The sequence below is a fragment of the Halichoeres trimaculatus genome, unplaced genomic scaffold (genome assembly GCF_033239565.1).
Source record: "Halichoeres trimaculatus isolate MK-OKI-2021-1 unplaced genomic scaffold, fHalTri1.1 fHalTri1_scaffold_3, whole genome shotgun sequence".
In the NCBI taxonomy this organism is placed as follows: Eukaryota; Metazoa; Chordata; class Actinopteri; order Labriformes; family Labridae; genus Halichoeres; species Halichoeres trimaculatus.
In genome coordinates this window covers 37409442-37434965 of record NW_027437181.1, presented here as the reverse complement: position 1 = coordinate 37434965, position 25524 = coordinate 37409442, and the positions used below count along the sequence as shown (strand labels likewise).

Below are 25524 nucleotides of genomic sequence, written 5' to 3'. Positions count from 1 at the left end.
ATGACCAGCGCACTTTGCAAGTTTCCTGCAGTGCCAAGAGAGGTGCAGTCAAGGTGCAGTCAAGGCGCAGAGGAGCGCATCCACGCCTCCCTCCGCGCAAATGGCAGAGAGGGAGGAGAAAAGCCGTGAGTGGGTTTAACACAGAGTTAAGAGGACTCAGTGATGGAGAGATCAGAATTAGGTGGTCAGAGGTTATGGTCAGCTCCTGAGCAGTGGCAGCTGCTGGTCAGTCAAGGAGGGGACGCTAATTTTTTTTCCAGCCGACATCATAGATTTGTTTATTCATTTAAACGTAGTTTTTACCCTCCGTTCCTTTTCAAGAAAATGATCTGTGACCCTGTCATACCAACCAGGTGTTTTTTTCCAGGGATTTTACCAGTGTTCTCTCACTGGCCAGCAGAAATACACTGCTTAAAGGGCCTTGGCCCATTGTGTTGCGGGCGTAAGACTTGAGCCACTCTAAACAGGAGAAGCTCCTCTCTTCACCTGCAGGCTGTAAGTGTGAGTGACAGGGGGAGAAGCTCTGCAGCTGTAGCTGAAGCTGCCTATTGGTGAGAAGAGAGAGAATCTTTAAATATAACGCTTGTCGCTTTTAAGAAAAGTAAACTTGCTGAGGAACAATAAAGCCTCCAGATCAGTCCAGAACAACTGACAAGATGCTCCAGTGGAGGTTTATACTTCAAGATTGTTGACTGACTCATTTCACTGTCAATCAAAAAGGGATTTGGCCTCAGACAGATCATCCAATCATCATGCAGAAGCCCAGCGTTCAGGCCAGCCCACTGTCTCATAGACCCCCAGAGACACTGAGCTTTGATGGGTGGAACAAAGCCCAGCGTTTATCCAATGACCGTCCAGTTTCCACAGTGGAACAACCCACTCTACACTTCCCACTGAAGTCAGAAGACGCTCAGCATCTGACTGTGATAAAGAGCTGAGATGCTGCGTGGATGAATGAGAAGGAGGTGGAGCCAGTTACCTGTGATAGGTAGCTGATCCTGAACAAAAGATGAAGGAATTCTAGTGCAAATTTTGTCAATAAAATGTTCACAAAGCTGAACATATCACCACTTTTTTTGGGGACATTTTAGGGGAAGCTGAGCTTCCCTCGCAGTCTTAGAGCAATCAATTACCACTGCTCCTGGGAACCCATTTTATTCAAGTTTAACCTCGGTAACACCTGGAGAGACCAAATATCACTGGCATTAAAGTGCAGCCACACTTGACAGAGAAGAGGAACTGGCAAAAAAAAAAGAAAAAAAAAATGTCAAAACAGTGTTAATCAATTCTCTTCACTTTAGCACTGTGGTGGACATGTTTTTGCAATACACTGCCCCCTGCAGTTTGGGAACAGAGTGTTGGAAAATTCAAAAGCTACACACACTCTCTTGTGCTTATTTAGTGTGCTTCATTTCCATGGGTCCGCTGTGCAAAGCATAAGTCAGCCTTAACTGTGGCATCACACAAAACATGGTGTCTCAAAACATGATGTAATTTTTGCTGAAAGGCCTTTGTCATTATTTTACTGCCCCCACTGGTCTGGTGGTGGTAGAGCAGTTATTCCTATTTTTCTTTTCAGACTTACTAGTCTGATTTGTATAATTGTCATGTGAAAATGCATCAACTGTGGACCACAGGAGCCATTTGGTTGGTTACTGTAGATACATTGTTTTATCTGTCTTTAAAGTAACTTTGGAACCATCATGTAAAACTGACACAAATGAGCCCACCCTATCCATTTGGCCGAGCCCCCCTGAGGTCTAACGCGTGACTCCGCCCCTGGATCTCAGTGCGGTACCCTCAGTTTGTCTGGCTTTCACACCCAGGCTCGAAGCTCTGCTCTGCTGGCTGCCTCTCTGAAGCCACATCACAGCTCCTCCGCGGGCTCAGGACTATTTTCACCGGTGGACACGGAGTGGAGACGGACTTTGACTTCCCCTTCTCCCTGGTGGAGCGGCTGTCCACAGCCTGGAGGTCAGGATGGCTGCGCTGTGGTACTTCTTTCTGTTAGTTGTTGAAGCCTGTCAGTTAGAGTCAGCGCGCGGGAGCATTTACACGAATCACTGGGCTGTGAGGATCACAGGTGGGCCACGGCAGGCTGACAACATCGCTGCTAAATACGGATACAAGAACCTGGGACAGGTGAGTTCATCCAAAAACTCCTTCTACACATGAGACGGTCACTGTGATCCTTTGACTGATGAAGAGTGAATGTTTCCATGTTGGAGTTCTGAGTGTTCTGGCCGGGACATGGTCACGGTGACCGGCTCTTCTATCAGAAAATAAAATCTCTAATAAATCTTCATAACCCACTTCCTAAAGCTCCACACAGCCTGTCGGAGTTTCTCTTTAGCTTGTTCAGATTCTTCTGCAGACTTCTGTAACTCATAGGAATAGAAAAACGTGTGACTTTAAAATAAATATTTGACTTTTTATTAGCGTAAAGATCAATTCTGAAAGTTATAAAGTTGTGAAGTCTATCAAGGCTATGTATTTATATATTATTCAGATAAAGACTTTTTAGATATAAGTTAACTTGGAGATCTTTGGGACTCAGATGTAATTTTGAACAAACTGGTCACAGACCGGTGCTCTGAATGACTCTGAACAGTGATTGAGTCATTTCTGTACAGGTATATATCTTGTGTTCTGTTGCTTGTCAGTTCACTGAAACATGTCAATTTCAGCATTAAAAAGAAGTCATGCTGTCACAAAAAAGTTCTCCTGGTTAATTAAAACTACTAGAGAGGGTGTTGTAGACAAAGTGTATTTTTCTGTTTGTTTCATTTTTTTGTTTCTTTATTTGAAAGAACATTTCAGAGCATATGCTGTTTTGTGTTTGAGTAGTAGGTGGTGCTTAGCACCAGAATGTGCATCTGAGTAAGCCTGAGGTAAAGAGCCAGGTGTGTGTAGAAGGAGGGTAAGCTGTTTTTTTTTGACCGTGGCAGTGTGTGGCAGCGTGTGGCTGGTCTTTCTTTGTGTTAAACTAAACATATGTTATATGTTATAATGCCAGTGCAAGATGAGAAATATGTAAATCAAATATGAGTCACTGCACTCAAAGAGACCTTATTGAACATCGGTATTTAGTGTTAAATCAGAGCAAGTTCTTCCCATTTACACCACAAGCTTGGTCTTCATTGGTCTCTACACAGGGTGTTGGAACTTTATTTTTGTTCTGTGCCTCTTGTGCCTTTCTCACACATTTTTCTTCGGAAAATCCTTATTCAGATGTGTCTTATTTAAAAAAAAAAAAAAACAGTTTTAAAAGATTTACTAGATTTACTAGTTGAGTTAGCCTTCATGCTCTGATTCGTTTTGTGCAGCTGACAAGACGGAACTTTATTGCTGAATTGTTTACTCATACATGGACCAAAACTCCCAGTCCATACGTCAACACTGAAAAATTAAACATTTAAATGTCAAATGTAGCTAGAAAGGATAACTTACCTCAAAGTCTTCACCCATGGCATCAGAGTCTTTTATGACTGGCTGCCCAGGTAAGGTTATGGAAATGTTTCTCAACATTTTTGCCACTTGATGGACTGGAGAGAACCACAGAAGCACTCACAACAACCTCATCAAGTTGTTCTAGTGTCATCGCCTGAGTCCTAAGCCTGATCAGATGCAGACACATTATGTAGTGCTTGCCAGCACCGTGGGAAAGAATGTTACAAGTAAATATAAATATTGTCAGTACAAAAGCATAATGAAATATACAGAAAATAATTCATATTTAGTAGAAGAAGGCGTCACTAACTGTTTCTTGCAGAGGACCTTTGCATTCTTCATGATGTGACTCAAACATCTATGTAGAATTGGCAGCTCAGTGACATTCTTCTTAGCTTTTCCAGTAACTAGGCTATATCATAGTACTGGGCCAGAAGTTATGCAAGGCTCTGTTGCATCCAGATACACCACATCAGTCTTTGACCGCTGATGGAAAAGACTTATTGTCTTTTTTTGACCACAACATCAGTCCTTTGGGCCAGTGTTTCCCAATCCTGGTCCTGGAGGACCCCCTGCCCTGCATGTTTTAGATGTTACCCCACTCCAGCACACCTGATTCAAATGAATGGCTCGTTATCAGGCTCCAGCAGAGCTTGATGACGAGCTGATCATTTGAATCAGGTGTGTCAAAATGTAGCCAAATAACTCATTAACTCCCAAGTCATGTGACCTGTTGGCTTAAACTTCACACAGAATTGTAGAACTAAGCCTGCCTTATGAGACAGACCACTTTTTATCGTATTTGGCAACCTTGAATATATTTATGAATTTTTAATTTATCTTTTAATGTAAATATGAGCATTATAGCTCAATAAGTCTCAAGTCATGTGACCTAGTGGCTCAAAATCATCACAGAATGGTAGAAATTAGCCTGCTCTATGACACACACCACTTTTTATTGCATTGGGACACATTTCATTTTTTTAAAATAAATTTTTAATGTATCTTATAACATAAATATAAGCATTATAGCACAATAACTCCCAGGTCATGTGACCTGTTGGCTCAGAATCAGTGTAGTACGGTAGATCTAAACCTCCTCTTTGACACACACCATTTTTTATTTCATTTGGAAACATTGCATACTTTTTTTGAATTTATAATGTATCTTTTAATGTGAATATGAGCATTATAGCTTACTAACTACCAGGTCATGTGACCTGTTGGCTCAAAATCAACACAGAATGGTAGAACTTAGCCTTAGGCCTTAGCCTTAACCTTAGCCATTTTTTATTGCATTTGGACAATTTTTATAGTTCTTAATGAATTTTAATGTATTCTATACTATAAATCTCAACATTATATGCTAATGCAGTTCTCATACTTTTCCGCATAACATCTGATTGTATTTCACAACCAATTGTTATTTTGAAAACGGGAAGCCCACTTTTTTCTGTGGGCTTGCCATAAAGTCTGTAATAAGAACGCACTTAAATTTTTGGAGAGGCTGGCTTGATCATGCGACCGCAGTCGTGAGTCACTGAGAAAACTTCTGTTCTCCGCTATGTCCAGATTTATAAGGTTCAGCGGCATAAGATCCCTCTGTCACTCTGTGTGGGTTACATTTACTTTAATCTGTATCTTAATCAGTTTGGATACTGTAATGATGAGTGCTGCGCTCCGGCTCTCACATGTATTTTGTATCAGCTGATCATTATTCCTCCTCGCGCTCATACAGGAGTCACCTTTCTGCTCCCTTAGGGACAGAAGTTTTAGTCTGTCTATCTTCCCTGTCATTCTTTAAAATCAACAGAGTAGTTTCCCTCCAGATTTTGGTGATCAAACCTGAAAGCCTGTCAGCTTTCATATCACACTGTTACTGTGTGTCTCTGTTCAGGGGCGTGTCTAGACTTTCAGACTGGGTTGGCTCAAAGAGGGCAAGGGTTGGGGGGGCAGGATTTCCATACTTACAAATTGTCACCATTTATCTTATTTAACTTCACTCTCCACTTTAAGAACTAGGACTAACTATAATTGTATAGATATTAAATCCCAGTTTGTGGTTTTAGTCTGAAAATGTGTAATACATAACAGATAGATCAAAGATAGATAAAATACTTTATTAATCTCCGAAGGGAAATTCATGTACTTTGGGCTCATCTTCCACAGATTAAAGAATTATAAACTCTGAAATAATAATAATGTGCATCAGACAGTCTGTTGTTTTAAAGCAGAGCTTTTAAGATAAAATTGATAAGATAAACCTTTGAATTACTACATAAAGGGACATTTCAAGGAGTAATGGAAATAACGTATTTAACGAAAATGCTGTGTGTGCAACAATCCTTGTGACTCAATTAATCTCCATATTAATTTGATAGACACACAGTCACATGCAGACAAGTCAAAGAACAAGAGTCATCTTATTTTCAGCAACACCGCTGAGTGTCTCTGACTGGCTGTTCGCTAGTCACAGACATATTCAGTCACAGCCATCTCACTAACTTGTGTGTCTTTCATATGATGTTTTGAAGTGATGCTGCTTTGACATGTAACAGAAGTTAACTGCAGGTAATTGAATGGAACTGATTGAGAATTTATTGAACATATGTTAAAGTTCCATTTTCTCATAATGTAAAAGTAAAACGTTATAACATTCAAAGAGTTTCAGCTGGTAACCAAAACAGCTTATAACACTTAAATACAAGGGACTTGGTATAATTTATACATCTAGGCTTAAAACTGGAAAAACATAGTGTGTTTTCCATTTTTCTTCAAGCCTTCAATAGGTAGATCTTGCATTCACGCTGGTTGGGTTTAGAGATCTTGGGCCCAAAAAGGTTGGTGACCACTGGTCTAAATGAACATAGGAAGGCTTTGCGGCTTGCAACTTATTACTCGGCTCTAATAGAAGAGAATAAAAACAATCCTAGATTCCTTTTCAGCTCTGTAGCAAGGCTGACAAACAGTCATAGCTCTACTGAGCCATGCATTCCTCTATCGCTTAGCAGTGAGGACTTTATGAGCTTTTGTAAGGATAAGATATTGAATATTGGAGATATAATTAGTAACGTGTTGCACACAACTGCGGGAGAACCTTCGACCGATGGCAAAATCGCGTAAACCCCGTTGAGAGCTAATATAGCCTTCTCTATATCTCTAGTCTCTAGTCTTCTTGCCTGTGGACTTGACAGAACTGGATTCAACAGTCTCTTCAGTCAAACCACGCCTTGTCTTCTGGATCCCATCCCAGCTTTACTGCTGAAGGAATTCTTTCCCCTGGTTGGATCTTCTTTGCTAAGGATGATCAATGCGTCTTTACTGACGGGCTACATGCCCCATCTTTTTAAAGTTGCTGTGATTAAGCCTCTTTTTAAAAAGCCTGCACTTGATTCAGGCTCTCTGGTCAACTACAGACCGATATCTAACCTCTCTTTCATTTCTAAGATCTTGGAGAAAGTTGTTGCAAGTCAGCTCTGTGAGTTTCTTCATAGCAACAGTCTCTTTGAGGTCTTTCAGTCTGGGTTCAGAGCCCACCAAAGCACAGAGACTGCGCTGCTGAAAGTAACCAACGATCTACTTTTGGCTTTGGACAGTGGTCTTCTTTCTGTGCTCGTCTTGCTCGATCTTAGTGCCGCTTTCGACACTATTGATCATCCTATTCTTCTGCCCAGATTAGAGAGTCTTCTTGGTATATCAAGAACCGCTTAGATCGTATCTTTCCGGTTCTGTCAACAACAATCCCCCCACCTTCTCTCTATACTTCTCCCTTCCACTCTCTCCTCTATCTATTTCTCTGTAACCCCACCACAGTGGAGGCAGATGTCTGTCTAACATGAGTCTGGTTCTGTCCGAGGTTTCTGCCCGTTAAAGGGAAGTTTTTCCTCTCCATTATAACTTGCTAAATTCTGCAAAGTGCTGTACTCATGGTAGGTTAAGATGAGATAAGACTCCTATCCCACCAACTGAACCTTCCGTTAAGCATAAATCCATCCACTGATGAGCAGAGCAACATAACGGCAATTAGATGCGCTCTGACAAGCTAGGGTGGGTCCAGACATTTTATACTGGGGTGCCCCGACCAGGGCAATGACTTATGCAGGGAGGCATGAATTTTGTCAGCCCACACTCAAATAAATAGCATTTATTTTTGCTTATTTGTATTAGAATTACAGAATTAACAGCTATAGCTATAGCTTTGACAAAAACTAAGACTAGATAAAAGTGTTTTTTCAAAAAAATCATTAAAAGTAGAATAAAACTGAACAGTGCTGTAGTGCACTGAAACAGCACTATTCAAGATTTTATAGCTGTATTTTAAATTTGAAATGTACAAAAAGCCACAAAGTTAAGTTGTTGAAACAGAAGAATAGCTAAATCTTCAATTCCAGGAGTGAAAAAAGGTTACTTGTGCAAGTTTTTGAAAAAAATTAAAACAAAACTGGTTTTGGGTTCTCTCTGTCATTTGTAAATAATGTTTTTTTAAAAAGGTTGGGGAAAAGAATGTCACAAAATCCTAAATCAAATTTTCTGAGAAATAATTGGGGATTTTATTTTATTTTATTTTATTTTGATTTTATGTTTTGGGCCATATCGCCTAGCCCATGCCCCATGGTACTTATGAAAATTTCCAATTCATTTTATAAACAAAGACTTATTTTTCTCCCACCTTTACTGCTTAGTATTGTGTAACTTGAATTAGCACCACCCTGCTGCGTTTCATACACCTAAAATATGTTGAGCTTTGTAAAGTCACGAGGAAAAGGCTGCAGTCACGTGTTTCCTCTTTACAAGCCAGCACAGGTGCATTGATACAGTAACATAACAACAGAAGGCAAACCTCTGTTGAAGGTCAACTTTCCAAAAACCATGAAGTGAGACTGCAGAGCCAACCAGTAAAGGCTGATTCAACACTCGGTAAGTATTAAATATTTTTATTTTTCAATCAAAATCATCTAAATAATAGCACCAAATGTGTGAAAACAGTTTCAAGCTGAAAAATACATACCAAAAAATCAAACTAAAAACTTAGATAAATTGTCAAGTTGATAGATGTCTTATATAAGTAAGATTTTGAAAAAAAGTCTTTGCACATGTGTCTCATTGACCAGGGTATGTTGCTGACATGATGACTTGGCACTGTACACCAATGCTGTTTCGGCCAACCCACTTACTAAAGATCATTCTGCACAATTCCAGCAGCCTGACAAGGAGGTCTGCGTTGAGAGGAGCAAGATGAGGTGGCTGCGACATCTGATGAGGATGCCTTTCACCTCCCTCACCTCCCTGGTGAGGTGCTCAGGGCACGGCCCACCGGGAGGAGACCCCGAGGCAGACCCAGGACACGCTGGGGAGACTACATCTCTTGGCTGGCCTGGGAACGTCTCGGGATCCCCCGAGAAGAGCTGGAAGAAGAAGCTAAGGAGAGGGAAGTCTGGGCTTCCCTGCTTAGGCTGCGGCCCCCGCGACCCGACCCCAGATAAGCGTCAGAAGATGGATAGATGGATAGATGGATGGATGACAAGGAGGACCTCATAGCCCACTGTGCGACTTGGTTCACTTTAGGGGCAGTCCAGTGCCCACAGAGAAGTCTTGTTCATTCAGAAACTCCGTGCAAAAGTGTAGAACTGCTGGATGGAATGACAGGGTGGATTTTGCTTTTGAGGAACCCCAAGGCCTTACAAAGCTCTGCCAAGTTAGAAACCTGTAGTGACCTAAACAACTAGACAGGGTTTATGTCATGTTGACATGTCTCTCGTGTGTGTCTTGCTCTTCCTATATTCCTTTAAAACACATTTTTAGGGTGTGTGTATAACCCTCATTTTCCACAAACAGCAGCTCTTGTAGGTTTGTCAGATTTTTTTTCACATCCACAGATCCTGCTGTTTTAATAAATACTGCGTACTTCTGTGTGTGTATGCGAGCATACTTAACCTCACCATGTACTGTTTTGAAAGTTGATTCAAGAGTAAAATTATGCATACTTAAGTAAAATGCAAGATTGAAATGACCACACGTGGTGTCTCTGAGCAGTATACTTTTGCAAGTTTTGTGGGCATGGTTGTAGTTTCTGCAGGAGCACTTTTCCAAAGAAATGAAAATTTTTCTCACCAGAAAATAAGGCTTATGTATTTCACTAACTCACGATGAACAAGTTAAGAGGGTTAGACATAAGGCTGGCATGATGTCAGTAAGATAAAGAAGATTTGTAATGTGTAACTTGTTGTAATTACCATGGAGATGGATAACAACGTAGGTAAATAAACAATTCACACAGCCTCGACCTTTGAATATTGCCTCAAGCTTGATGATGCCTACAAGCTGTTCAGGGTGAATTACAGTTCACTGTGATAGAAAGAAGAAATGACTGCATTAAGATAGTAGAAGAGCAAGTGTTGCATCTTCATTGAGAAAGGGTTGGGAGATGTTTCTTGTGGTGGTTTCCCCAGCACTCTGTCCCTATATAGAATATGCTTGTCTTTGTGTGTGTGTAAATGCCTGCACATGTTTGTGTGTCTGTGAATGCGTTGGGAAAGAACTTCACTATGTGCTAAAGATCATAAGCTCTGTTGCACACGGTGAAGTTCCACGAGGAGAAACGTTAACCCAACGATGTATAAACGACATCCCTTCATGTAAATTAGATGAATAACCATAGACTGTAACATACGGCTATTTAGTCTATTAGACTAAAAGAACAAGGTGCAGACCTGACCCCATGGTAGGGGAAACGCTGCCTCTGATTGGGCAGCCCTCTGGAGTGGACTTCTGCAAGCCTGGTGAAGATCTGGCTTTATTTTTACAACAGAGGGTTTTGATCAGTTACAGATGCTCTACACGTGTGCAGGGAGATCTGTTCAGCATAGGGAGAATGTGCGTGGTTACATACTGACTTAAGTTATTTACAGATGGCCCAAATGTGTTTTCACTGAAGAAGGCTTTGTAGGATAGGTTCTTTCTGTTCACTGAAAACAGTCAGACCACATCTAGAATCAAATTAGTGATAAGAGCTGCTCACAGAGGAGAACCACAGGATGTCCAGTTGTTGGTTTCTTGCTCTTTTCTGAGAAGACCAAACTAATGTCTTCATTAACAGATGGTAGTTTGTGTTAAACATAAATCTGAAGTCCCGACCTCACAGCTGCATGTCTCTTCATGTTTGATGGTTGTGTTTGGACAGATAGGAAGTCTGGAGGACCATTACCATTTCCACCACAGCAGAGTGGTGCGCAGAGCAGCCTATCGTCTTAAGGGCCCCCACAGCTTCATCCATTTGGATCCCAAGGTGAGACTCTCTGACCTGTAACCAGAGGTGACACACGCTCAGATGATTAATTCTGCTCTCTCAAGTCTCCTGAGCAGCTGTTCAGCTCAGTGGCTCAGTCCAAAAACAAGCTGGTCTTAGATGCTTTTGCGTCCTTATTTTATTCTATTTTATTTTGTATGTACTCTATTTTCTCACTTTGTTGTCACTATGACTTTAATGTTACAATAACTGAATTTGGGATCAATAAAGTCTCATCTCTTTTCTCTATCTCTCCATCTCTCTGTCTCATCTATCTTATCTATCTCTTCTTCTTAGGTGCACTGGGCCGAGCAGCAGGTAGTCAAACCTCGAGTGAAAAGACAAGTCCAAAATGACCCGAGCGTAATGAAGTTCAACGACCCTAATTGGTCCAACATGTGGTACATGGTCAGTGCTCCCCTCTGACTCATTCATACAGCTGTGTCTGCTTTGACTCCAGATGTGTGTTCTCCTTCGTCTTTCCTGTCAGCATTGCACTGACAAGAGCAGCCACTGTCGCTCAGACATGAACATCCTGGCAGCTTGGCAGAGAGGCTACACCGGCAAAAACGTTGTGGTCACCATTCTGGATGATGGCATCGAGAGGGACCACCCTGATCTATCCCAGAACTATGTATGTACTATTCATCCACTGTGTCTTCAGATTAACATAGAGTTCAAGATCCAAACGTGTGGGGGATTCTAATGCCTATCATGCCTTTGCACCTCAATTTTAGCCACAGTATAAACAAGATGAAACCTAAAGTCACTGTTGAAATAGGCATGTGTGACTGTGTGATGAATCCACAGTTAATGGAAACACTAAATTCAGTATCTCAACAAATTGGAATATGACACAAGACCAATAGGAATAATCTTGCAGAAATTCTGCCTCCTGAAAAGTAACTTTTTATTAATGTAGCCCTGTGTAATTCAAGTTACACCAAAAAACATTTAACACCAAAGGTTTTCTGCTTCGAGAAGATAACAGAAAATGAAGATGTATATATAATGCCCTTGGAAATATGTTGCTCTTTTTGGCCAAGATATTGACCGAACAGTCTTCGCTGACTCAGAAGAAGTTCTCCATTGCTTCTCCTGCACTGGGCTGCAGGATACAAACCACCATAAGCCTTTCTCCTGCCTGGCTAACTCAGTTGGCTGGATAATTTCAGGATTATTGTCAAACAGGCTTGTTCTGTGCTTTGAATCAGGTTTAGCTACATCACAACACAAGTAACATGATGATGATGATAATAATAATAATAATAATGATAATAATAATAATAATAATAATAATAATAATAATAATAATAATAATAATAATAATAATTATTATTATTATTATTATTAATAATAATTTATTTATTTATTTATTTGTTTATTCATTTAATTTTGGCACTTTTAGACCACCTTAGATAACATCTGGGAAAGTTAATTATTTAATACGTCATTTTTTGTGGTTACACAATTTGACAATCTTACGGAACTGACTTTTAATTGGCTAAAAATGGTATAAAAAAATGTCAAATGAAATACTGTGACATCAACAAAAATCCAAAATAACATTTAAACAAACACCTGACAGCACATTTTTTATTTGGACATTTTACCAACCCTTATTTGTCGCTATCTCTTGGACTGCTTTCTGGGTCTAAGGTGAACTTGGTCTAAGATGTACTTTTAACTTTTCTGCAGGACCATCTGGCAAGTTATGATGTGAATGGGAATGACCACGACCCAACACCACGCTACGACTCCAGGAATGAAAACAAGTAAGAAAGACCAGAAATGTGTCCACTTTGTCACGTTAGCCACTCTGCAGCACCTTTTCTCATATTGTTCTCTAAAATAATAAAAAAAATCACTCTCTCCTGCCTCTAAAGGGTTAACAGTAATCCTCAACTGAAGCTGCTATGGAAACAGATCCCAACTGTGTGTCAGGCTAACATTGCTCTGTGTTTACATGCAGGCATGGAACCAGGTGTGCCGGTGAAGTTGCAGCAGTAACTAATAACTCTCAATGCATTGTGGGAGTTGCCTACAACGCTCGCATAGGAGGTGAACTTTCTTTTGAACCAGTCTTCTCTTTTCCTGTCTTTTCCCACATACTAAATCCTATACCTTAGAGCCTCTCAACTTAAACCGATAATATCCCTGAATCACTTTTCAGAGCTCCTCCATGGCTGCCACCTTATCATGGTGGTGGTGGTGGTGGGGTGTTGAGTGCCACGATGATTCTAGGAGCTATGTTGTCAAGGGCAATTGCCCCTGGTAGGGTCTCCCAAGGCAAACTTGTCCTAGGTGAGGGACCTGACAAAGTGCAGCAGCTATTAGTTCACATTGGCTGAAGGGTTACCGGAGCTTCGCTCTGGAGCCAGGCATGGGGTTGTGACCACTGACAAGCGCCTGGTGGCCAGCTTTACCCATGGGGCCCGGTCGGGCCAAGCCTGAATAGGTGACATGGTTCCATCCTCTTGTTGTCCCACCACCTGCAGGAGGAGCCATAGGGGTTGGGTGTGGTATGGATCAGGCGTCAGTCAAAGGGGGAGGAGGAGGCAAGAACTCGGAAACTGGCTGTTGGGACATGGAACGTCACCTCTCTGGTGGGGAAGGAACCCAAGCTGGTGCAGGAGGTAGAAAAATACCGGCTAGATATAGACGAGCTCACCTCAGCGCACAGCTTGGGCTCTGGAACCAATCTTCTCAAGAGGGGTTGGACTCTCTTATTTGCTGGCATTGCTCTGAGTGAGAGGCTGAGAGCAGGCATGGGCTTACTTATTGCCCCCCAGCCCTTTGCTGGTGTGTTGGAGGTCTCCCAGGTGGACAAAAGGGTTGCTTCTCTGCCCCTTCAGGTTGGAGAATGGGTCCTGACTGTGGTTTGTGCAGAGTACCCACCCTTTTTGGAATCCTTGGGCCGGATGCTGCCCAAATGCCCCAACTGGGGAGTCCATTGTCCCACAGACTTCAACCTTCTCGTGGGCAATGATACCATGACGTAGAGGGTCACGATTGGGAGGAAGGTTTGCCCAATCTGAAATAGAGTTGTGTTCAGTCAGACTTCTATGCTAGTCACAGTTTGTCTATAACTAATACCATGTTGAATATAAGGGTTTTGGTAAGTGCACCTGGCACCAGGCTTATGTCTTAATATTGAATTTCCCAAATACTTACATTACCTCTTGTTTAAAATGTGGTGCTATCTTACTGACCAAAATATCTTAAAATTTATTATCTGACTCCATTCTCCTCTCACCTCTTAGTTCATTGATGGGGAAAGATCAGAAGGCTTCCTGGTTCTCAGTTGAAAACAAATTTATCAACAATATGTCAAGAATATGCATTTTCAGAGATCTCTGGTGCAGCTTCATTCCCTGTTCCCTACATGTTGCAGAGACAGTTCATGAGACTGACTCTGATAGAGTTTCTCTAAGCAATGTAGGTTGAGTCATCTTCTTGTTGGCTCTTCAGGTGTTGTCTCCCCCCTTATTGGCTGCTGGCCATCCTCTGTCTCTGTCTACAATCTGCGACTGGCATTCATCAAGTGAGTGATCAGCCCCCCTTCACTTATCTGTAGAGAAACTGTTGTGCCGCGGCCACACCAAACGCAAATTCACGCATTTAAACGTGTGTTCACGTCTTCAAAGCGCCGCGCGAACGCCTGAGTATAGTCCAATGCTGGACTATTTTGACAAGTCTGACACAGTCGGACTGTGATAGCCCATGCAGGAAAATCCAGCTGGACATGAATATTTACAGAGCTTACCTTCAAAACCTGTCTCCTCAGCAACTTTTACCCCTAATCCTTTTTTACCGGTCTCTGTAGAGTACACACATCGTATTGTATAACAGTGGATAATGACACACCGCACGGATTATTTTCTCCTCCATCTTCCAGCGGTGTTGCAGTCGGAGCAGGTGGCGCCCCCCCCCCCCCCCCCACGTCATCAAATCAATGATTAGCTGCCGCGGTACAGCCTCACGCAAATTCGCGTCAAAAGTTTAATAATTTCAACTCCAGCGTAGAGGCATCTGATGCCTAAACCTGCGAATGCTCCAAACGCGCCGACGCCCCAAATGCGCTGCACAAACGTGTCCAACGTGCCGCCCGGGGCGAATCGATGTCCAAACACGTCTTTGCATTGACTTTGTATGTAATTTCAACGTATATACGCTTTCGGTGTGGCCGTCTTGGATAGATACACATCTCTCTCCTCCTCCTTTAATTATTTATCCTCCTCACTTTGACTGAAACACTTACCTCGACTCTAAAAGAGTAATTATTCACTTGAGTACATACATGAGTTATATCTTCTTTCAATATGAGTGGGGGTATCTGAATCAGATAGCTAAAGTCCCCTCCAAGATTACTGGAGTCCGGCTAATGAACTTGAGCTCCCTTTACCAGAGACTTGTGGTCCAGAAAGCCAGAGGAATAATTGATCAGCCTGGCCACATTCTTTCTTCTCACTTTTTTCATGTGCCCTCTAGGGGGCACTTTTATGGCCCCCCAGGGACAACAAACAGGTGCTCACTCTCATTCATCCTTTGAGCTATCAGGCTGCTAGACACTGAGCAGCAAACTAAACTTTTGGTGGTTTATGCTCACTTGGAGTGTCTTACTTCTGAATTCTTGTTATTGTATATATCATATATACTTTATTTATTATGTAAACTACTGTGGCACTCACAGGTGAATGTGATCGTGGGCGTTTACGTGAATGCGACCGTGTGTGCTTTCCATTTGTTTGTTCTGTTTAGATTTTTTTTGTGTAGATGGATTCATTAAGGCAGAACAAACTGCAAATTGCCCTTTGGGGATTAATAAAGTCATCTGAATCTGAATCAACACTGGTGATCAGTCTGCTTCTGGAGTTGCTCATGTGAGTGAAAGTTGACAACTGTCGTCATAAGGTTTTGACCAATCAGAATCAAGTATTTAACACAGACAGAAAGCAGGGTAATGATAAATAAAACATTACAAAGACTGATGTGACCTTGCACACAGGCATTCGGATGCTGGACGGTGATGTGACTGATATGGTGGAGGCCAAGTCCCTGGGGGTCCGGCCTGACTACATTGACATTTACAGCGCCAGCTGGGGCCCAAAAGATGATGGCAAGTCAGTGGATGGTCCAGGGCAGCTTACCAAGCGAGCTTTTGAGCAAGGCATCCGGAAGGTTTGATCAGACAAACATGGAATTACATCACAGACTGTGTTTTTCTGAGTCTTGGGGTGTGCACTGCATCATAACGTGTTGATGGCCACAGGGCCGCAAAGGCCTTGGGTCCATTTTTGTCTGGGCCTCAGGTAATGGAGGTCGGCAGAGTGACCACTGTTCATGTGACGGATACACCAGCAGTATCTACACCATCTCCATCTCCAGCACTACAGAAAATGGAAACAAGCCTTGGTACCTGGAGGCCTGCAGTGCCATCATCGCAACAACCTACAGCAGTGGAGAGTACTATGAGAGGAAGATTGTGAGTTTTTCCTCATCTGCAGCTCTGACAGTTTAACATGCTGAACAGAACATGTGTGAATCATGAGACGGGTTTACCTCAGTGGAATGTGGAAGGGGGGCGATCAACCCCTAACTGTAACAGAGCAGCTGTACCTGGCCTCTATGGAGCACAAACTCAGTTATACTTAGTTTTTATCCACCAAAGAGCTCTCTGAGGCTAACTTCAATAAGTCACCAGGTTCCTTAGCAGCAAATCTTAAAGGGGACATATCATGATTGTTTCTCCTTTTCACTATGCCAGACTAGGATGCCTGTAAAGCATTTCTGCCCTCAGTACAAGTCATTTAGTTCCTTCATTGCCCCACAATAGCGTTCTCAATATCCTCATTTTAGGCCATTCTGAAGATCTCGTTGAAACACTCCGTTTCCAGAATGACCTCCAGTAACCTCGCAACGTCACAGCCCTTTGTGCTCTGATTGGTCAGTTCTATCAGAGGGGCTGAGGGGGTAGAGCCAGGGGGCGTTTTTTGCAGCATGGCAGTATTTACAAAATCGCCATATTGAATGGAGCAGACTGAGCGAGTTTGCTGTTTGCCAAAACTTCACCGTAAGGCATTGATAGCACTAATAAAATGGCAGAGTGTAGGATACGTCCTTTTGTATTGGACCCTGAGTCAGACCCGGACGGTCTGCAGCTCAGGAGGAAGAAAATCCACCTGGACACAGATCATCTCAGGACGCTTCAGTGTGGTGAGTCAAACCGGTACTGTAACATGTAGAGTTTATACGTTTATACTCGGCTCTTGGTGGGTGTATCTCTCAGTGGCGGTTGTGTGACTAACTGACATCACAGAGGAGGAGCTGCTTTATCAGATTACTCCAATAAAAAGAAAGGATCCTCGTGTCGTCACGACAGTCGAAATCTCGCAGCCATCTGGCAACTACCTATTTTTAGAGGCATCAAATCTCGTTCTAGGATATCAGAAAAAATACAATATCTCATTTTTTTTTTATTCAGTTCTGCTCTGCCTGCTCTGGGTCTCTGTGTTCTTCAGAGTAAATATTAGTCTTTAACTCTTGTAAAAGAACCAGGGCAAAGTTCGAGCCAGCTCTCTGGTGCAGTGAGTCAGAAGGAGGCCAGCCAAACAGTTGGCCAGGGGGCACACACAGGTTTATATTTTTTTTTTTTGAAGAAGAGCTAAAACGCTCCTACATGAACTTAAGAGGCAACCAGGGTCTCTTTTTAGCTCATACAGGAAGAAAGAGCTGGAGAATAGCTCTGAGAGATGACATGATTCTTATGGCGGAGGCCTAGTCCCTGGTTCACTCCTCTTTCTGTGCTTGTCAGCTCATGCATTAGGAAAAACCTGCAGTACTGAAGTGACCAGTGATGTAACTCCTTTTCTTCTGGACTGGCTTTGGACTGGTCCTGCTTTCCTGCAGTCCCACTAACAAAAACAAGCATCCTCCCTCACAGTGTGTTGGACCAGCAGACACTTAAACAGATACTGTGTTATTTCATCAATGGGGACAGGTAAACAGGCGGAGGCGTTTGGTCGAAGTCCAGAACCAGCTGTTAGATAAAGGAACACAGGTCCTCCAAACATGCGCTCCTGACGTGGGCTGTAGAAACATGTTGTAGTAACACGATTATTCAGCTATGTCAGGGGGCTGAATGTTGCTACGTCCGTGGGATGGTTTATAATTCTGTCGAAGATTGAAACAGCTGATGTTTCATCATTCCAGTCTTCCGTTTCTTCTGATTAACGTTGTTTATTTGCAGTAAGTTTATATTTACTGTCTTCAGTGACAGAGGCCCCACCGCTGAAAAACCTTCATATTTCGCCTCACATTCAGTTTTGCAGGCATGTCTGCTGGTTAGAGAGCTCCACCAACAGCACATCGAAGGTTCAGTGTTAGTTATTATTTTTCTCATTCTGTCTTTTTTAATACTCAGCACAAAAAGTAAGTCATTGGTATTTGGAAGGTTGTTTTATTGTTATTAAAACTCTTCTTGACAGTACATCTCACACTGTTGTACAGCCTGTTTATTTTCTATGTATCTCTCTTAAATGGAACCACATTTGTGAGGATCATGTACATGGGTGAGCAGAGCAGAGCTGAGGATGTGAGGATGTGCAGCGCAACAGTGCACTGCACTCTGAACTGCTTCTTCATCTTAATGAAAAAAAACAAAAACTGCATTTATCAGCTTTTATCCTTAGTGAAATATTTCAGCCTGTCATAATTTTCGTTGATGAAATTAACACAACATTAAAGCATATCCCACTCACTATTCCAATTTTTTCCACAAAAATACTTCTCTTTAATCTGTTTGCATCTTACAAATCATTTGCATTACTTTCCATGTACATCAAATATTTTAGACTTTCTGGACTCTGCACTACCTACACAGGTTGCTTTCTTGTCTTATTTTTTTTTAGTTTAGTTTAGTTTATTTACGTACATATTTAAATTCCTATAGTTTTAGCTTACACTTACTTTTAAAATTCAAAAGTCTTTCTCTTTTCTCTGACAAAACACACAACCGTAGAAAAACACATTAATCCCAAACCACAAACCCAATTTACTTCAGTAATGTCTCGCGGCACGAATTATTTAAGATCAGGACCTGTTGCCAGAGCTCATGTCCAGGGGCTGCTATATTCAGGTGATCCAGAATCATGAAATCCCTTTAATCTCTGATTTTACAGTTTCTGTTTTCTATTTAAAGTATGCAGATCAGACTTTGAAGAGCCCCTTTCTTTGAGCTGGACTAAACAGTTGCTAAACAGTTTTCTCTGTGTCCCACATGCATTAAGTCTTTCTTAAAAAACTCTCTGTGCTCCCTCACAGGTGACCACTGACCTCCGGCATGGCTGCACTGACACTCACACTGGCACGTCTGTTTCTGCTCCCATTGTGGCTGGAATTATCGCTCTTGCCCTGGAGGCCAAGTCAGTCAAGCTTCTTAAAACCTGTCCTGAGTTTTCTCTCAAACTAAATCATGTAACTACTAACTTCCTTACCTAATCACCTGGTGCACACAAACATGAGAATTTTATAAGCCCTGCAGCTGGTGTCTCTCTGTAGCTTTCGTGTCTTTAGGCATGATCTCATTCATATTCTTTTTTTAGTATTTTCTTTCCCCCTGACAATATTATCCCAGCTACATTTGTTCTTACAGTCAAATTGAAACACAAACATGTTCCAGCGTCTGTCTGAGCTGAGCTGTGTCTCTGTTTCCCCAGCCTTCTGCTGACATGGAGGGATGTGCAGCATCTGCTGGTGAAGACATCCAGACCAGTCCACCTAAAAGCTGATGACTGGAAGACCAATGCTGCTGGACTCAGAGGCACACTGCATTCTTCTGCTAATGCTAACATAGTACATTGTAGAGGTGTCTCAGTCCGATATTGATATCGGATATCGGTCCGATATCAGCAAAAAAACAAATATCGGTATCGTATCGGAATGCATCTAAAATCTCTAATATAAGCACTCCAATATAAGCAGTCCATTCCAGACCCCGCTCCTGCTGTTTTTATTTGATTTATTTAGGTTATTTTCATGCTCCTCTAACTTATTCTTTATTTTATTTAATTACAAGTATATTCTTATGTTTAATGTTAAAATTTCTGTTACCCATTAGTTAACAATAAATGGGTCAGCTTTTCCTCATACCTACTGTTGCTGACATCTGTTCTTTGTTTGAATAATATCACTTAATCAAGCCTTTTCTAACATGACAGACATACTACAAAAAAAGTAATAAAGTATGCATTTTTTATGCTGATATCGTAACGGATTTATATCAGTATCGGCCAATAGTCAATGCTGCAGTATCGGTATCCTATCGAAAGTGAAAATGTAATATCGGGACATCCCTAGTACATTGGCTGCTTCATCTCTGAAATACTTCATGTGTTTGGGGATTTGTGCAGTAAAACTGTAGCTCCAGATGAAACAGAGGAATTTACTCTTGATGTGTCATTTCACACAGTCAGCCACCTGTATGGGTTTGGCCTTGTGGACGCAGAGGCTGTTGTTGTGGAGGCATCCAAGTGGAGGACTGTTCTACCTCAGCATACTTGCAGTCACATGCCAGAGCGACGCACCAGGTGAGCTGAACTTCAAGGTGGTTTGATCTAGCTAGACACAAGGAGAGGGATAGATGAGGAGGCCTCAGGTTAATGTGGAGACAAAGCTCTGCCCACTGCTCCCAGTGAGGCACAGATCACTCCCTCCTGCAGTCCACAAAGATACTCACCAGACTGATTGGTCTCTCCTCACGCCCCTGGCAGCAGACCATTGCTTTGAAATTTAAAGTTTCATCACTTTTGTTTTTTTGTCTGTGTTGGTAACATTTCACCTGTCACATAGTACCTGTATGGAAATTTACCATCCTTCTTCATCTCCTTTGGTGTACTGTCCCTCTCCATGGATGAAAACTACAGTGTGATATTTTCTTGGATTCTTGGATTTACCATGGTCTCCATGATCGACCAACCACAGTCCCCTGAGCTTTGGTGTGCTCTACTCAGTTAAACCTGAATACAACCACTCATAATTTTGATCCATTAAAATAGTCATTATGTTCCATTAATGACAACTCCAATTCCAAAAGGTTGGGATATGGTGTAATTTTAATAAAAACAAAATATAATGATTCAAAAATATGAATTATTATTCACTCTTTAATGCAAGTTCAAGCCCATTATGAATTTGATGGCAGAAACACCTCCCTAAAAAGTTTGGACAGGACTCAGGAGCAACAATAGGCTAAAAATGTAAGGGGTTCCTATAAGAAACAGCTGGAGGTTAGTTTGGAAACTATACGATTTGAAACAAGAGCATCTAAGAGAGGCTGGGTTTCTCTTAAAGTAAAGATGGCCAGGAGTGCACCAGTCTGTGAAAAACTTTGGAACAGTTTCAGAAAAATGTTCCTCAGCAGAAAATTGGGAAAGACAAGGGGTGCAGCAGCTCAGTTGTCAAACCTGTTAAAAAACAGGTTGAGTTGGTTTGTTCTCGCAGGGTCCCCATCTCCTGTTTTGTTGTCTTTTTTCCTACAGCTTGTGATGGTTTTCATGCCCTCCCAGAGCTCTCTCATGTTGTTGTTCTGCAGTTTCTTCTCCACTTTGCTTCTGTACTCCTCCTTTGCTTCTCTGAGTTGGACCTTAAGTTCCCCCTGCACTCACTTCACTTCTGCCTGGTCTTCCATGAATGCCCTCTTCTTCCTGTTGAGGATGTCCTTGACATTGCTGGTAATCCAGGGCTTGTTATTGGGGAAACAGCGCACACTTTTTGTGGGAACTGCAACATCCATACAGAAGTCAATGTAGTCATGTGTGCAGTGTGTGACCCTCTCAATGTCCTCACCACGTGATTCTTGCAGGGCACTCCAGGCCATTGACTCATAACAGTCCCTTAAAGTGATACTCCAGGATGGAACAAGTTGGGTCCTATCACAAGGTTTAGGGCAGAAATTACCCCTACAGCAGTGTTTTTGTGCAGCAGAAGCCCAGAGCGCTCGCACCAAACACCCCCTCCCTGCTCCTCTGACGGTTTCCTCTGCACTCAGACGGGGCCATATTTTACTTGACCAAAAACACAGATAAATGGACTCCCACCGAAAAACTCTGATATCGGTCTGCATTCACGCTTTATTTAGAGAATTTCCAGCGCGTTACTTTCACACAAAAACACCGCTAAATAAGGCTCTAGTTCTCATTGTGTCGTAAAACGGCGCTACCTCCGCTGCAGAGCCACAGCTGGCTATGAGGTGCTCGCCTCTTAGCGTATCAGTCCGCGTGCGCGGCGTGCCAGATATAAACAAACGCATGTAGTCTGCCACATATGACTCTGTAGAGAACACTGCATGGGTTAAGGGGCACTTAACAAATCTTTGTCTGTGAAAACATGTCATGTGATACACCACCATCCCCTCTGGGCCAAAAGCTTGTCTAAAATGGAATGAGGCAAAGTGTAAACCCAGACTTGCATTGTTTTTGGAAACATGTATGGTGTGTCTGTAGGACTAAGGAGAAAAGGGACCATCTTGCCTGTTATCAGTACACTACTTAAAAGTCATCATCTCCCTTGTCATGGGGAGCCTATACATCTGGAGAGGTTCCACCAAGGCTGAAAGGTTTATGCAGTTTTTTGAAGAGCATATGCTTCCATCCAGATGACGTCTTTCTCAGGGAAGGCCTTTCATAATTCAAAAACCTGAACCACATACTGCATCCATTACAACAGCATGGCTGTGTAGTGCAAGGGTGTGGGTGCCTAGCTGGCCGGCCTGCAGTCCAGACCTTTCACTGAGACATGGAAAACATTTGGAGCATCATAAAACAAAAAGTGGTGAAGAAGATCCAGGGTTGTTGAGCAGCTAAAATCTTAACATCAGACAAGAACAGGACAACATTCACCTCAAAGGTCCAAAATAATGCTCCCCTCACTCCCCAAATCACATTTTACAAAGCGGCATCGTGTTTACTGTCAACTCAGGGTGTTCTGTCACACAAGCCATATATTAAACATGATGGTTGTGGTCTTCGCAGGCACATCCCTGCTGGTCAAAGCCTGAACAGCAGCTTCACCACCTCTGGGTGTTCAGAAGAACCTGAGCAACATGTGGATTACCTGGAGCATGTGGTGGTCAAAGTCCTGATTGTTCACCCACGACGAGGAGACCTGGAGATCAACCTCATCTCTCCATCAGGGACCAGGTCACAGCTGCTAGCAAAGAGGTGAGAGCTACACCGTCACTGCAGAAAACTGCCCCAGCTTTAATAATCAAGCATTTTTACCTTACATCTGAGATTTCTCAGATAGCTTTCATCTGTCTACAGATTGTTTGACAGCTCCCCTGAGGGCTTCAGGAACTGGGAGTTCATGTCAGTTCATTTCTGGGGTGAAAGGGCAGAGGGCACGTGGAACTTGGAGATAATTGACTCACCATCAAAGCCACGCAATCCAGAGGTGCTGGGTGAGATCTACCAACACAAGCACATACAGCGGGGGGACAGTTTGATGTTTTGTTTTGTTTGATTTACGACACACCACACCTCCATGTTAAAGTAGAGAGATTTTTCTCTCTTTAATGTCTTCCAGAGAACAACCTCTGAGTGCTTATGTTTGTATGCATTAATGTAATTTATCCCTGAGATCTCATTAACCTATTAACAATAAAGAATTTAAAATGCTTTCTGTTTTTATTCCAAACCTGTCACAGGCAGCCTGAAAGAATGGACGCTGATCCTTTATGGCACATCACAGAAGCCGTACCAGCCAAATAGTGCTCACCCCCCTCCCCTCTCAAAGATGTCAGGGATCCCAGCCCAAGAGGAACACCAGGAGCCATCAGGGCTGAGTGAGGAGGAGGAGAAAGAGGAGGAAGAGTACAGTGGTAAGAAAGTAAAAACAGTCATGTATTATCTTAATTTTACACTTTATATAACTTTAAAAATCATTGGATTTAAAACCAAAATATAAAATTATGATAATGGTAATTTTGATGTTGTTAATGTTGATGCTAATAATGATGATGTTAATGTTGATGCTAATAATGATGATGATAATGATGATGATGTAAAAATGGTAGTGATGATAATCATGCTAATGATGATGGTTACGTTGATCAAAATGATAGTGATGATGCTGATGATAATGGTGATGATGAAAATGATAGTAATGATAACCATGCTAATGGATATTATAATAATGGTTATGATGAAAGTGACAATGATGATCATGGCAATAATAGTGATTATGCTGATGATAATTGGATGATGATGATGCTGATGTTGATAATGATGATAATTGTGATTTTGATGTTTATGATGATGATGATGGCTATTATGATGACATAAGTGACAATGAAGATAATGATGATGCTGATAGTGTTGTTGATGATGATGATGATGATAGTGATGATCATGTTGAGGATGGTAAAAATGATAGTGATGATAACTATGCTAATGATGATCATTATGATGTTCATGATGTATGTAGTGGTGATGATGATTTTGATTATGATGATGAAAATGATGATAATGGTGACTTTGATGATGATGCTGATGATGACAATAATGATGATGATGATGATGAGGATGATGATAGTGATGATAATGATGATAATAGTGATGATGATGATGACGATGACTATGGTAGTGTTGATGATAATGTTGATGATGATCTTAAAGGTGATGATGATGATAGTAGTGATGATGATGATGATGACGATGATTTTGATAGTGATGATGATGATGATGATGATGATGATGATGATGATGATGATGATGATGATGGTGATTTTGATATGTGTCTAGGTCCGTGCCACATTGATTGTGGAGATCAGGGATGTGATGGACCTGGTGCAGATCACTGTCTGAACTGTGACCATTTCAGCTTGGGCAGCTTGAAGAGTGGCAGGTAAGAGCTGACAGGACCAGATGGAACCAGACCACAGGGAAGCTCTAGGTTTTTGAGGACAAAAGTTTCATGTTTCATGTAAGATGGACTTAAGGTGAACCTTCAGGCTCAAATGTTCCTTCTCCTCAAGCTCAGATTTGTTTCACTCCCTGGAATGGTTCAGACCCCCATACCTCACTGCCTGTGTTAGCAGAGACACAGGGCAGCTAAAAGGATGAACATCTCACTGGATCCAGTACTAAAACAGAGCAAAGAGAGAACTTATCAGACCTCTATGTCTAATGTCAGTGAATTCATCGACTGCATATATGACAGTGTGTAAAACCCAATCACCTTGTCCAAACACACATCAGAATAGCAGACCACAGGAGATGTGTCACACATGATGCTACACTGATACTTATTTTGGAGTGGCTTGTAATTTTAACCTCATCTTATCAGACACAGCAAATCTTTTTTCTGATGTTAACAACCCACAACTCAGCAGACAAAAAAATAATCTGTTTTTACTAGGGATGGGTACCGATTTAGGTAGTTTTATAGGTACCGACCGAATTCTGTCAAAAGTACTGGGTACCGGTTCACGTAAAATCAAAAGGTACCATGTTTAGGTATCTAAATGCATACTTGTGACTGTGAGGGAGTGGAAGGGTAGCCAATTTTACATGCTGGACGTGAACACAGCATTGCAAGGTTATTTAATGAAGAATAAATATGTGTAGTTTATTGCATTTATTGCACTTTGTCGATGAGCTGCTGTGACTGAAAAAGTTCACCCGTTGGGGATCAATAAAAAACATTCTATTCTATTCTATTCTATTCTATTCTATTCTATTCTATTCTATTCTATTCTATTCTATTCTTTAAAGAGGAACATGATCTGGTGT

At 41.8% G+C, this 25524-nt stretch overlaps 1 protein-coding gene across 1 annotated transcript in view; it reads left to right on the top strand.

Moving 5' to 3' along the window:
• Window positions 1-1825: 1825 nt before the first annotated feature.
• The window catches only part of pcsk6 (proprotein convertase subtilisin/kexin type 6), a 30463-nt gene continuing 6764 nt past the window's right edge, over window positions 1826-25524 (top strand). Inside the window, exons 1-15 of the mRNA XM_074666347.1 lie at window positions 1826-2142; window positions 10631-10735; window positions 11033-11143; window positions 11226-11369; window positions 12434-12510; window positions 12708-12796; window positions 15744-15916; window positions 16008-16220; window positions 19058-19158; window positions 19453-19556; window positions 20205-20322; window positions 22765-22953; window positions 23056-23192; window positions 23439-23612; window positions 24535-24637. Of these exons, the coding sequence (XP_074522448.1) occupies window positions 1981-2142; window positions 10631-10735; window positions 11033-11143; window positions 11226-11369; window positions 12434-12510; window positions 12708-12796; window positions 15744-15916; window positions 16008-16220; window positions 19058-19158; window positions 19453-19556; window positions 20205-20322; window positions 22765-22953; window positions 23056-23192; window positions 23439-23612; window positions 24535-24637 (2000 nt within the window). The 5' untranslated portion in view covers window positions 1826-1980. The remainder of the gene's footprint in view (window positions 2143-10630; window positions 10736-11032; window positions 11144-11225; window positions 11370-12433; window positions 12511-12707; window positions 12797-15743; window positions 15917-16007; window positions 16221-19057; window positions 19159-19452; window positions 19557-20204; window positions 20323-22764; window positions 22954-23055; window positions 23193-23438; window positions 23613-24534; window positions 24638-25524) is intronic.